The sequence below is a fragment of the Ahaetulla prasina genome, chromosome 2 (genome assembly GCF_028640845.1).
Source record: "Ahaetulla prasina isolate Xishuangbanna chromosome 2, ASM2864084v1, whole genome shotgun sequence".
NCBI classification, from domain to species: Eukaryota; Metazoa; Chordata; class Lepidosauria; order Squamata; family Colubridae; genus Ahaetulla; species Ahaetulla prasina.
The window spans coordinates 382,670-397,681 of NC_080540.1; the positions used below are offsets into that span (position 1 = coordinate 382,670).

Sequence of the window (15,012 nt, forward strand, 5' to 3'; positions counted from 1 at the left end):
AAAGATACGTTCATCAAGGTACAACATTTACAACACAATTGATGGTCAATATATCAATATAAATCATAAGGATTGCCAGCAACAAGTTATAGTCATACAGTCATAAATGGAAAGATTGGTGATGGGAACTATGAGAAGATTAATAGTAGTGCAGATTCAGTAAATAGTTTGCCTTGGTAAGACCACAGTTGGAATATTGCATCCAGTTTTGGTCACACTATAAAAAAGATATTGAGACTCTAGAAAAAGAGTGCAGAGAAAAGCAACAAGAATTATTAGTGGCTAAAACATAGAAGAAGGAGGAGGAGGAGGAGGAGGAAGAGGGAGTTGAAAGGGACATTGGAGGTCTTCTAGTCCAACCCCCTGCCCAGGCAGGAAACCTACACCATTTCAGACAAATGGTTAGCCAACATTTAAAAAAAAAATTCCAGTGTTGGAGCATTCACAACTTCTGCAGGCAAGTTGTTCTACTGATTAATTGTTCTAACTGTCAGGAAATTTCTCTTTAGTTCTAAATTGCTTCTCTCCTTGATTAGTTTTCACCCATTGCTTCTTGTTCTACCCTCAGGTGCTATGGAGAATAGTTTGACACCCTCTTCTTCGTGGCAACCCCTGAGATATTGGAACACTGCTATCATGTCCCCCTAGTTCTTCTTTTCATTAAACTAGACACTAAACTAGTTCCTGCAACTGTTCTTCATATGTTTTAGCCTCCAGTCCCCTAATCATCTTTGTCACTCTTCTCTGCACTCTTTCTAGAGTCTCAACATCTTTTTTACATCGTGGCATCGTGATTCTATCCTTCTGTTTATGCAGCCCAGAACTGTATTGGCTTTTTTGGCAGCTGTTGCACACTGCTGGCTCATATCTAAATGGTTGTCCACTAGGAGTCCAAGATCCCTCTCACAGTTACTACTAGTGAGCAAGGTACCACATATAAAGAACAGTTGCAGGAATTGGGTATGTCTAGTTTAATGAAAAGAAAGACTAAGGGGACACGATAGCAGTGTTCCAATATCTAAGGGGCTGCCACCTGAAGGCGGGACAAGAAGCAATGGATGGAAACTAATCAAGGAGAGAACCAACCTACAACTGAAGAGAAATTTTCTGTGAGTGGGAACAATTAATCAGTGGAATGACTTGTCTCCAGAAGTTGTAGTTGCTTCAACATGGGAGGTGTTTAAGAAGAAATTGAACAGCCATATATCTGAAATGTTATAGGGCTTCCTGTCTGAGCAGGACTAGATTGGACTAGAAGACCTCTAAGATCCCTACTAATTCTGTTATTCTTTTCCATTGTTTCCAAATTTTGAAACCAAAAATATGCACCAAGTTAAATGCTGTGCGACACACATGTCCTAATTTTGTGAGAAAACACAATTCTGAAAATTTCTGTGATTGAATAAGTATTTGGAGAAAATTTTATCAAGTTCATGTATTCTGCAAAAACCTCAGTGCCTTTCAGTAAAGTAATCCCACTTCTGAATCAACTGATCTATCACTCTGTCTATCATTGATTGATCTAGTAGTCTGAGCCATTGGCTGAATGGAAGAAAACAAAGAAGAGAAAATTCCCTGGGAAAGTCATTTCTCAGCCTTTGCAAAGCAGGAATATTTGATCTCTTAATCGAGGCGCAAATCAGAGGATTGGAAATTATTCTGTAGCCCAAAGTACCATGTTTATATGTTCAACACGGCCACTCCCTTAGGATTTTAATAGTCTGCTTTATTTTTTGATATGATTTTCTTATTTTTGAACTACAGGTAATAAAGCTTTTCAAAATTGGTAATGTGGCTATGGGAGTATTTAGTTATTTTTAATTAGCTTTGCACAATTCCAAGTCAAAGAACTACACCAAAAAAATGGGTCTCTAGGAGTTGCTACCACTGTGATACGTTTATTCTTGAAGGACTTTTTAAAAAATTGCTTCTTGTAAACTCAAATTTGGAGAAGTACCTATCAGAACATGAGAAGAGGAAACTATTCTGACTGACAGCAACTTGAATCTGCTATTCTGCTGTCCATGTTGTGGAAGGACACAAAAGTAATCCAGGACAAACAAGGGGGGGGGAATAGAAGGAAAGAGCACTCTGCACACCAGCTTCACTTCCTGAATGGAGAATACAAATTTTATTTTTTCCCCCTTTCTTACTTGATTTGGAGATTCATCCGATGTTTGATCTCCGTCATAAAAACCAGAAAGCTTCATTCTTCGTTTCTCTGTAAGGAATAAATAATTTCAAAATGCATTACAAAATAGGAGGATGTATTCAATAGAGAAGAGAGAGTGAAGGTAAGACAGATGGGTAATCTGAGGATCTTTGATTACCTCCCGAGGTGTCCTGACTTTGATCTTCCCAAGGGATCCTCCTGAAAAATAGCTCCTGAGTGGAATTTGAAGGGTTCTTCTTTCCCTCAGGATCTCTGATCTCAACAGTGCAGCCCTTCCAATAGGAGGAAGGAAAAAAAAGAATTAATGTACATCACATGACATAAATTGGATTCTTATATTGGGAACATGACATCAAAGCCCCCAATATACATCCGTGTGATTGAGTGAGAAAACAATGGAACAATATTCTACAAGAATTGGTGGGACATTGCCACATATTATGAATGTCAGAGAAGTTTGGGAAGGAGGGGTAAAATATTCAAACACATTCTTTATTCCCTTTTGAGCTCCCTAAAGTGTCTCACTTGCAACTCAACCTGCTCCTTCTGCTCCGCCTGGCTCAGGAGGAAACCTTCCGCCAGGGCCACTGCCTGGGAGCTGGTCTCTGCTCACATTCCTCACCCAGCTCTCCATCTCTAGGGGCAGAAGAGCCAGCAGCTGCTCCAGAACCACCAGGTCCAGCATCTGGGCTTTGGTGTGCTTTTCTGATCTCAGCCATCGCCTGCAAAAGTCATGGAGTCGGCTGCAAAGTCCTCGGGGACCCTCAGCCTCCTGGCATTGGATGAAGCTCCAGGGCTGAACTTCTGAAGGGAGGATGGTTTCCTCCTCCAGGATCTTCTGCCCAGTCCTTGTCCAGAGCTTCCCAGGCTGAGCAGCTGAAGGGCCTTTTCCGGCTCCCTCCTTTCCCAAAGGTTGTGTCTCCATCCTTTCTCTCTCCTGCAGAGCAACTCCAAATGGCTCCAAGGCTCTTCCTCCGACACAGGTAAGGGAAGGGTGGCCGGATCCCCGCTTCTTCTGTTGCTGCTGCTTTGGAGGTCCGCTTCTTCCTGCATGGAGAGGGCGGCTGCGGAGCATGGGACCAGGGAAGAGCCCCCTCCCCTCACGCGAAGAACGTCTGATCTCCCAGCCAAACTCTGCCGCAGCCTCGTCGCCTCCTGCGGAGCCCCAGGAGTTAAGGAGAGCGAGTGTGGGGTCCTAGAGCAGCAAGCGTTTGTGACGTCAGTCCTTCGCCGCCTCCTCTGGAAAGAAAAGCTGTGACGTTCGTCTTCCAGTGGACCAATGGGGAACCGCCTGACGTTTCCTTCTTAGCAGCGGGCGCCCCTGGTGGATTAGGGCAGAGTGCCAGGATGGTAGAAAGGGCGGGAAAGAGGAGCGCGCCTGAGGGGAAGGGAGAGGCAGATAATGGACGTGGGACTGTGGGGAAAGCCCTCACAATTCCTCCTGACCAGGAAAAGCTTTGTGATTTTCAGAGGCACATTCTCCATCTTCCTCTCTTTCCTGTCCAGGGATCGTCTGTGGAGATGGAGAAACATATCTCTCTCTGGAGGATTTCCCTGAAGAACAGCCGCCCTGAAGGCTCAGCCAAGATTGTGGGAGGCCTCAAAAGGGACCAAATCCTGTCAGAAACAGCCGGGCGGTCAGAAGAGAAGGACCAGGAGGCTCTCTGGGAAACACAGCTTGTGTCATGCAGTTGTTGCAAACTCCAGTCTTAAGTGGACTTAAGGCAGCTTAATGGGATACAGGCAGCGAAACCACAATCGGGGCAATGATTTTTATGCATTTGTTTTTTATTTCTTTAATTCAATACATACAGGTGCCCTTTTGAAATCATTTGCTCAGCCTCTCAGCGAAGGGAGGAGCAAAAAGGGCAGAGACCCCTCCAGCGTCTTCTGATGAAAGAAAAGGAAGATCCTGAAAAAGGAATAGAAAGCTAAAGTATGATGAGGAAAACCCATTTTTACATAGGGATTGAGTAGGAAATTCACCTCAAGAAATGTGACTGAGCCCCTAGGAGCATTTAATGCAGGATATATCATTAGACCATAAATGAAAAAGAAAATGGAAAAGCAAAACAAGAAAAGCTGAAGGCTCCATTGCTATGAAACCATTCGACCAGATTTGGAGTTAACACAGAGAGTTTAGCTACAGTGAGCAAAACAAAATTTAAAAGGATGGAAAAGTGGTTAAAAATCCACTTTAAACAATGGACGTAACATCTGATTTTTCTTTCTTTCTTTCTTTTTTTCTCCAGTTTGACACTGAAGGGAACATATATACTAAAATACTAGAATTAGTAGGAAACTTGCTAATGATATTTGATGTCTTGGTCTCTTGTTTGTATAACTGCACATGGTAAATATCTGTTTCATAACACTGACATATATATATTGTGCCCTTTTGTGGTTAGAACATAAATATGCCATCATGGATGGTTATGTAGGTCACACTGACTAAATTCCTGAATTGTTACTGATACCTCATTCCACCAATGACAGTCTCTGGAAATTGTCAGAGTCCATCATTTGATCTCTCCCCACCCCACTCTGGCTGAGAACGTGTATGTCATCCTCCAGGAAATCAAGTGGTAATTAAGAAGACAAATGGAAAGATAACACCACAGAAAGAAGTCCGATTACATTAATTGACCCTTACTATTGTGTGACTCGATGTAAATCCAGAAGTTAGTTTACATTCACTAACTTATACTATGGGAACATGCAAACCGGATTCCAGAATATGCAGATGCCAGAGTTGAGGATTTATGACTTTTTGGGTATAAGAGGACATCGCTTTCTGTCATAAGTTCGTAGTTCTTCCTTGCATGTATGTATGCACCATTATGTGTTTGGAACAGCTAACCATTTAAGCTTGATCAAGATTAAATGCTATTTTACTCAAGCCTCTGTTTAAGTCTCTTGATTGGCAGTTATGAGCTTAGACATATTAATAAATGGACTTTACAACACAACCTTTAATAATCCATATTTGAAAAAAGAGCTTCAACTGAGCAACAGCTGAAATGTGCCCCCTCAGACCATCCAAAGACTTTAGTGGGTTACTAATTTTTAATCATGCAATGAAGAGAACTTTATGCACATTTAGCAAGTAACTACATGACTGATACTTATTTAATTTATGTTACCTTAATGTTATGGCAAACCATAAGAAGACAGAAATATGGCCCTAATGCTTAAGGCCTTCCCCTTCACCCTCCATTTAGGTCTCACCCTCTCACCAAATTCATTCAACCCTCTATTATGCCGAAGATTCATGCCACTGATGTGACTTTAAAATTGGGGCAGCCCCTTTGAAATGTCCCACATTCTTGAAGCATCTAGGTGCTGAAGTTTTGACGAGGAGTTGGGGCACTTCCGGCAGGGCGTCTTTGACTGGAACTTTGGGCTGGCCTATCAGTTGGATCTTGGTTGGGACCCCCATGGCTTATTTTGGGAGTTTTCCACCTGCTCCAGGGTGCAATTGGCTTAGTCCCCAGGGTGGGAGGGCTTTCAGTGGTGCCTGAATCTAGAGAGTCTTGGAGGAAGAGAGACAAATTAGACTCATTTTCCTTCTTCTGCCCCCCACGGAGAAAGTTGGGTGAGTAGGAAAAGGGTCTAGAGTCCTGCCACTTCCCCTCTTGAGCTGCAATTAGGGGCAGCTGCCATTGCGTGTGTCCCCACCTCCTCGCTGCAGACCTGGGACCCTGAGCTCCCTCCTCCACAGCACCAGCTGCTGCTCCTCCTGCCCAGCTGTGAGGTGCACCATTCTGCACCCCGGCCCTCCCTTCAAGCCAGGGGTGGAGCAGCTGGGAGAGAGGCACTAGGCACTGCAGGGTTCCTGCGGGCAGGAGGGCGCCTCACGGGCTATGCTGGGAAAGTAGTGAGCTCCAGGGCACCTGGGAAACTTGTAGGCAGGAAATGGGACTCCTGCCTCCTTGCAGTGTTTCATTTTGTCCTGCTCCTTTCTTCCATCCTTCCTTCCTTATCTTCCGTCTCCTTCCTTCCATCCTTATCTTCTTGTTCCTCATTCCTTTCTCCTCTTCATTCCATCTTCCTTCCTTCCTTCCTCCATCTCCCTTATCTTCTCCTTCTCTGTTCCTTCCTTCCTTATCTTCTCATTCCTCACTCCTTTCCTTCCTTTTATTCCCATCTCCTTCCTTCCTTTTTCTCCTTTCTTGTTCTTCCTTTCTTTCACCTTTTCCTTCCTTCTCTCTCCTTTTCCATTTTTCTTTTCCTTTACTTTGTTTTTGTCCTCCTTTCCACTTCATTCTTTCTTGCTACGTTTTCTTTCACGTCCTTTTCCATATTTTCTTTCTTCCTTCCTTTCTCCTTTTCCATTTCTTTCATTTTCTCCTTTTTATTTCATTGTTTCTTCTCTCTTCCTTTCTCCTGCACTATATTCCTATCTTTTTTCCCTTTCTCCCTTTCTCTTTCTTTCGTTCTCCTATTTCTGTGTCTTTCCTTTTTTCTCATTCTTTTCTTCCTCTTTCCCTCTTTTCTCCTTCCCTTTCTTGTGCTTGTTTTTTTCTCTTTCCCCTTTTCTGTCACCATTTATTTCTCTTTTCTTCCTTTTTCTCTCCTTCCTTTTGGTCTTTTCCCCCTACTCTTACTCTTCCTTTCTCTTTGTTTTTCTCCCCAGTCGTTTCTTTTTCATTTGAATTTAATTCTAACCCATTTCTGAAGAAAGACGTACCCCATCACAATGCAAGGATAAAGACAAAGCAGATTCAGATTTGTTTTTCAACCTCAAAGAATTCCATGAGTTTGTGTCCAAAATATTAAATTTGTACTGAAAGAACAGAGGAATAAAGTTATCTTGGTGTCTTTGTTTTTCAGATGTGTTAGAAATAATTCTGGAATTCCTTTTTCTATGCTTTTTCTCTTTATTTGTTTGAAGCTTCCTACTTACGGGACCGCCTACTGTTACCATATGCCTCCCACCGATGACGCCTCACAGAGAGAGACTAAAGATTCCAAGCAGATTCAGAAGGTCCTTCTCTGTGGGGCTCCCACACTCTGGAACGAACTTCCCTGGGTTTACGCCAAATACCTGACCTTCACCTTCACAACTGAAGACACATCTTTTATTCACTGAATTTTATGGATTTTATAGTTATTATTAATTTTAAACAGGGTTTTAGTTTTTATATATTTTTAAATTTTTAGGCAAATTATAATAAGTTTTTTAATTTTACATTTTATATATAGTGTCTTGTTTGTTTTTATTTGCCTGTACACCGCCCTGAGTCCTTCGGGAGAAGGGCGGTATAAAAATCAAATAAATGAATGAATGAATTAATACTCAGGAAGCACCAAAAATGAAAATTGAGCACAGAGGCTACAGTATTCCTTAAAAAAATAAGGATATTCAGATAGTGCTAGACTTACAACAGTTCATTCAGTGACCATTCGAAGTTACGACGGAATTGGAAATAGCGACTAATGACTGTTTTTCACACTTGCAACTGTTGCAGTATCCTCATGGTCACGTGATCAAAATTCAGTCACTTGGCAACTGACTTGTATCTATGTCAGTTGCAGTGCCCCGGGTAACATGATCCCCTTTTACAAACTTTTGACAAGCAAAATCAATAGGGAAAAAAGATTCACTTAACAACCGTGTTACTAATAACTTCTGTGATTCACTTAACAACCGTGGCAAGAAAAGTCATAAAACGGAGCAAAACTCACTTAACAAATGTTTTACTTAACAGAAATGTTGAGCTCAATTGCGGTCACAAGTCCAGGACTACATCTATATAGTTGGGCGTGTAGCAATTTTTGTTCATGGGGTTTTTATATTTCTTTCAATTCTATTTCTCTTTACGGAAAAGAACAGAACAGAACAGAATGTCAGGGTTTCAAGTAACCCCCAATGAAAGAAAACTCCAAGGCTTGGATTTCCTCAAAATCACATTTTATTACAGATGTTATCTTGGCACATCTGGGGAAACCCAAATCTGAAAGCTTCCAGGGTTTCCCCTCCCAAAGGAAGTTCAAGTCCCTGCCCAACACCCACAAGTCCATCACATGGTCCAATTACAGCATAGTCCCAACTGGACAGGCCTCCTAGTTCCAGCCTCCCAAGTGCAGGGCAAGATGGCCTTGACTTTCTGTGAAAGGAATGTTGTTATGACTATGTATCACCTATGCTCCATACAATTCCCCTCTCCCAGTTTCCCACACTAGGAAACATGGCAGGCCTGAAGGCACAATGACAGAAATGGCTTCCAGATCTTAAAAGCCATGCAACCATCCCAGACAGAAAAGCACTGAAAGAACAGTGGTTAAAATTCAACATACAAACCACTTCTCTCTCCCTAGTGGGCTCTTTGGCTTATCAGGAAATTTAACATGGAATTGCTTTATCAGTCTATCTGCCTTAACATTCCAACTTTTAACCCAAGTAGCTTCAGACAAAGGGTATCCTTTCCAATGTACTAAGTATTGTAATCTATCTGTATACAGTCTAGACCAGTGGTCACCAACCAGTGGTCTGTGCACCACTAGTGGTCCGAGAAAATTATTTGCATTTTTATATTATAATACTATTTATCTTTAAAAATTCATATTAGTGGTCCTCGGATTTAAAATTTAACACAATGTATTTAACACAATGTAAGTCCTGAGTCTTGGAGAAGGGGATATAAATTAAAATAAAATAAAAAAATTCAAAAAATTATGAATTTAGTGGTCCCTGAGGTCCAAAAGGTTGGTGACCCCGTCTAGACCATTTCAGGATCTATTGATATTCCTACAGGATCTATTTTGGACACGTAACTTATCCATTCTCCTCTTAAAAACGTGAAGAAACCACAATGTCTGAAGGAAAGCTGTTCCACTGATTAAATGTCTTTACTGTAAGGAAGATTCTTGTTAATTCAAAATTGCTTCTCTCGATTATTTTGAATGCATTGTTTCTTGTCCTGCCCTCTGGTGTTTTGGAAAATAAGTTGACCCCCTCCTCTTTGTGGCAGCCTCTCAAGTACTGGAATATTGCTATCATGGTCACTCCCAATCCTTCTTTTCTTTGACTAGCCAAACCAAAATCCTGCAATCGTTCTTCATATGTTTTAGTCTCCAGGCCTTGAATCAGCCTACTGCTCTTCTCTGCACTTTTTCCAAAGTCTCAACATCTACTTTGTAATTTTAAATTTCATTTTGTTGGATTCAACCTTCTCATTTGGATCAGAAAGCCACAATATGCATATACATAAAAAGCTATCGCCATGGTGGGGCAGTGGCTAGAATACAGTACTACAGGCTAATTGCCCCCAGCCAGGAGTTTGATTCGGATACTGATGGTTGATTCAGCCTGTCATCCTTCTGAGATCGGTAAAATGAGGACCCAGATTGCTGGGGACCATATGCTGCTCAGAGAGTGCTGTAAAGCATTGTGGAGTGGTATATAAGTCTAAGTGGAATTACTATTGTTATATAGTTTCTCATGTGCGTGGAACCATTTATGAGAAGTAAGATTACCTTTCTGAGCAAAGCTCTTTCTACATTCCATGCATTTATAGCTTCTCCTGTGATCACCTTATGAATAAGATGACCACTTTGAGCAAAAGTTTTTCCACACTCCATGCATTTATACGGCTTCTCCCGTGTGGATCTTTTTATGGAAATAAGATTACCCCTTCGAGCAAAGATCTTTCCACACTCCATTCATTTATACCGCTTCTCCCCTCTGTGGATCATCTTATGGCGAATAAGATGACCTCTTTGAGCAAAGGTCTTTCCACACTCTGTGCATTTATACGGCTTCTCCCCTGTGTGGACACTCTTATGGGAAATAAGATGACCTCTTTGAGCAAAGGTCTTTCCACACTCCGTGCATTTATACGGCTTCTCCCCTGTGTGGACACTCTTATGGGAAATAAGATGACCTTTTTCAGCAAAGGTCTTTCCACACTCCATGCATTTATAGGACTTTTCTCGTGTGGAGCTTATTGTGGTTACTGAGTCCACTGCTATGCGAAAATGTTTCCCCACATTATATGCATTTATACGGCTTCTCCCGTGTGTGGATCACCTTATGGCGAATAAGATGACCTCCTTGAGCAAAGGTCTTTCCACACTCGATGCATTTATATGGCTTCTCCCCTGTGTGGATCACCTTATGGCGAATAAGATGACCTCTTTTAGCAAAGGTCTTTCCACACTCCAGGCATTTAAATGGCTTTTCCCTGTGTGGATCCTCTTATGGAATAAGATTACCTTTCTGAGCAAAGGCCTTTCCACACTCCATGCATTTATAGGACTTTTCTCTTGTGTGTAGCTTATTGTGGTTACTGAGTCCATTGCTATGCATAAACGTTTTTCCACACTCTATACGTTTGTACGGCTTCTCCCCTGTGTGGATCTTCTTATGGGAAGTAAAATGACCTCTTTGAGCATAGGTCTTTCCACACTCCATGCATTTAAATGGTTTTTCCCCCGTGTGGATCATTTTGTGGTTACTGAGTGCACTGCTATTCCTAAATGTTTTCCCACACTCCATGCATTTATACGGCTTCTCCCCTGTGTGGATGATCTTATGGCGAATAAGATGACCTCTTTCAGTAAAGCTCCGTCCACATTCCATGCATTTATATGGCTTCTCCCCTGTGTGGATCATCTTATGGGAAATAAGATTACCTCTTTGAGCAAAGGTCTTTCCACACTCCATGCATTTATATGGCTTCTCCCCTGTGTGGATCATCTTATGGGAAATAAGATTATCTCTTCGACCAAAGGTCTTTCCACACTCCATGCATTTAAATGGCTTTTCCCCTGTGTGAATCCTCTTATGAGAAATAAGAGTATTTCTTTGAGCAAAGGTCTTTCCACACTCCATGCATTTATACGGTTTCTCTCCTGAGTGGATCCTTTTATGGGAAATAAGATTACTACGTCTTCTGAACCTGTTACCAGACTCTCTGCATTTGTATAGCTTCTCCATAGTGTGAATCCTTTCATGGGAAGTAAGTTGCCTGCTTGTTCTAAAACATGTTCCACATTCCAAACATTTATAAGGCTTCTTTCGTCAATCACTTTTTGAGATGTAAGGAAGTTATTTTCAAGAGAAGGAATGAATGTCTCATTGTAACTTTGTCGGTTGTGTCTTCCTATAGCATCTTCTCCTTTGTTTACTTGTAATTTAGCTTTGATTGGCTTCAAACTTTTCCCAATATATTTTTTCCTTATTTTCTCCTGTTGGACAAGAAAGTCTTGCATTGGAGCATAGGTGGAAGATGAGCTTTCCTGATTCCAATTATTTGACTGGTTTCTATCATGGGTTTCTAATTCCATTCGAATTCCAAACTTTCCCATTCCATCTTTAGCATTGATCACTTGGAACAGTTCACAGGAATCTTCATTCTCCTGACCATTATTACCTTCAAAGCAAAAGAGAAATGAAAATGATAACAAGGTTAGAGAAAAAGATCAAACGGTAGAAGGTGAAGTGAATTTCTTCTGAATTTTTCCAAAATTCAGTTATGTAATAAATTTAATTAATAAAATGTTTTATGTTTGCATGCTTACAATGGTGTGATATAGACAGAATGATTTCTATATTCATGAGTCCTGAAAGCTTTGAAAATATCTAGAAAACATCTCTTTCTTTACAATTATCTAAATATTTGCAAATCTCACTCGAAAGTCTGTTTTGAGCCACGGAATAATCAGGGAAAACATTCAAGGAGGAATAAGGAGAAAACTTATTGGGGTGGGTTAATTTCAGCAGAGACCTGAGAGAACCGCAGGGAGACGGAACCACAACGTTGGTTCCGTCCCAGGCGCCTGATGGACCCGGAGAGGTTCCGGACGGAGCTTGGGCCACTTCCTGAGGGTCTGGCTCACGGCACGGCAGAGGAACTAGCCGCAGCCTGGCAACGGGCTGCGGCTGGGGCTTTAGACCATGTCGTGCCTCTGCGGCCTCTGACCCGGCGCAGATCCCAACCGGCTCCCTGGGCCTCCGAGGAGCTGAGGGGATGAACGCCGGAGAAGACGCCTAGAGAGCTCCTGGAGGTCAGCCGCTTAGAAGTTGATCGACACTAGTTAGGTCCTATACTAGGACCTACCTAGTGGCACTGAGGGAAGGCGGCTACGCCTCCTCATTGCGCCGGCAGATAACCGCCCAGCCGCCTTTTTGGGTGACCCTCCTTCACCAGGGGAGCGGATGACCCGTGCAGGGACGTGCTGAGGAGTTTAACGTTATCTATCGATAAAATCTCAGCTTCAGAGACGGTCTAGACCAAAATTGCGCGATTCAGATGAGGCGCCTGAGGGTGGTCTTGGTGACATTTGTTGGGATGAGTTTGACCCTGTGGCTCCCGAGGACATGGACAGGTTGTTGGGTAGGCTGAATGCCACCACGTGTTTATTGGACCCGTCCCTCCTGGCTGGTGCTGGCCACTCAGGAGGTGACACGAGGCTGGCTCCAGGCGATTACGAGTGCCTCCTTGTTGGAGGGAGTCTTCCGCCGCCTTGAAAGAGGCGGTGGTGAGGCCCTCCCAAGAAGCCTCCCTGGACCCGCTGTCTTAGGTAATTATCGTCGGTCTCCAACCCGCTCACAAGGTTGTAGAGAGTATGGTGGCATATCAGTTTCCTCTGCACCTGGATGAAACTGTCTATCTAGACCTGCTCCAGTCCGCCGCCCAGTTACAGCACGGAGACGGCTTTGGTCCGCAGGATGATCTCTGGAGGGCCAGGGATAGGGTTGTTCCTCTGCCCTGGTCCTATTAGACCTCTCAGCGGCTTCGATACCATCGACCATGGTATCTTGCTGCGCCCGGTTGGGGATTGGGAGTGGAGGCACCGCATCGGTGGTTCTCCTCCTATCTCTCCGACCTCGCAGACGTGTGACAGGGGCAGAGGTCGGCCCGGGCGCCTCACTTGTGGTGCCGCAGGGCCGATCTTCCTTCTGTTCAACATCTATGAAGCCGCTGGGTGAGATCATCAGTGGCTTCGTGTGAGGTACCAGCTGTACGCTGATGACACCCAGCTGATTTTTTCCACACCGGGCCACCCCAATGAAGCTATCAAGTGTCCCGGTGTTTGGAGGTCAGACGGGTCTGGATGGGGAGAAACAGGCTCAAGCTCAATCCTCCAAGACTGAGTGGCTGTGGATGCCGATCCTGCAGTCAGCTGAGTCCTCGGCTGACTGTTGGGGCAGTCATTGGCCCGATGGAGAGGGTGCGCAATCTGGGCGTTCTCCTGGATGAACGGCTGTCTTTTGAAGACCATTTGACGGCCGTCTCCAGGAGAGCTTTCCACCAGGTTTGCCTTGCGCCAGTTGCGCCTTTCTAGACCGGGATGCCTTATGCACGGTCACCACGCCTCGTGACGCCTCGCCTGGATTACTGCAATGCTCTCTACATGGGGCTCCCCTTGAGGGGCATCCGAGGCTTCAGTTGGTCCAGAACGCTGCCGGTGAAGGGAGCCTCCCTGGTTACACCTATCCTGCGCAGACTGCACTGGCTACCTGTGGCCTTCCGGTGCGCTTCAAGGTGTTGGTGACAATCTTTAAAGCGCCCATGGCATAGGGCCGGGCTATTTACGGGACCGCCTACTGCTACCAAATACCTCTCACCGAGGCGCTCCCACAGAGGGACTCAGGTGCCGTCAGCTAGGCAGTGCTGCCTGGCGACACCCAGGGAAGGGCCTTCTGTGGGGCTCTCACCTCTGGAACGAACTCCCCAGGACTTCGAACTTCCGGACCTCCAACCTCATGAGCTTAAATGCACTTATTCATCTGGGACTGGATTAGTTTTAAAGTTATTGGTTTTAAGGGTTTTTATTATTTATATTGTTTTTTAAATTCGGCAATAGAATAAGTTTTTTAATTGTTGTTTTTTAATTTGTATTTATTTGTATTTTAACTGCCTGTGAACCGCCCTGAGTCCTTAGGGAGATAGGGCGGTATATAAATTTGAAAAATAAATAAATAAATAAATAAATAAACCGAAACTGAAACAATTTTGAAACAAGCTCTTTCTTCCCAAGTGTCCCTTGAAGCAGCTGCTCCATGGCGTCTGTCTGGCAGGCAGGACTCCCGCTCGGCTCGTTCCTTGATCCCAGCGATGAGACTTTGGAGCAAACTTCCTTGCTTGAAGCCTCCCATTGGCTTGTAAATGTCTTTGCACTGAGACTGGAAAGGTTGGGAGGCTTCAAGAATGACTATTTCGCTGCCCCAAAGTACTCATCGGTTGGCAAGGGCATTTTGGCCGGATCTGGTACAGGCTTCTGTTTACAGAGAACGGAGGCCTAAACTAATTTAGTGTGAGATCACACAAGACGAGAAGTGCAAGATCTCACACTAATGATCTTGTGGGATCTCGCACTGTAGTACTTTAGTCCTGTGTTCCCTACAAACTGAGGACTGCACGAGATCCAGAGCAAAAGTCTTTGAAAACAAAGAGGCCCCCCTTTGTTTCCAAAGCTTTTTCCCGGGAACCCCGTGCAGGCCTTTCTTAGCAGAGAACAGAGGCCTAAAGCAGTGTAAAGTTCATGTGAGATGACTAGTGCCAGATTTCCCACTATTGATCTTCTGTATCTCTCACTACTTTAGGCCTCTGTATGCACCCAAGCAGGCAAAGGAACCGACAGCTCGCGCCGTCCTCGTAAAGTAAGTCCCAGCAGGTGGGGTGGGGATACAGGTACGTGATTGTTGTTGCAACGTCTCTGCTGTCATTTGTAAGTGTGAATGACGGCCGCAGTGCTGTAACATTTGTAATTTCAGGACTGAGTCTTGAGTACTTGGAAGACAGTTAGGTCATAACTTGGAATGGTTGCTTAGTGAACTGTCGTAGCTGAGGATCCCTAGGATGCTCTGAGGCAGACTTCATGAGGCCTTT

General features: G+C 43.8%; 2 protein-coding genes across 4 annotated transcripts in view; one reads left to right on the plus strand and one right to left on the minus strand.

The window, feature by feature from the left end:
• LOC131192751 (zinc finger protein 493-like) overlaps nt 1-15,012 on the plus strand; it is a 213,528-nt gene that overhangs the window by 127,699 nt on the left and 70,817 nt on the right. The window lies entirely within an intron of this gene.
• LOC131192835 (gastrula zinc finger protein XlCGF57.1-like) lies at nt 9,725-10,276 on the minus strand. The gene has a single exon (XM_058172388.1). The coding sequence runs from the start codon at nt 10,088-10,090 to the stop codon at nt 9,839-9,841; it is 252 nt and encodes an 83-aa protein (XP_058028371.1). The 5' UTR covers nt 10,091-10,276; the 3' UTR covers nt 9,725-9,838.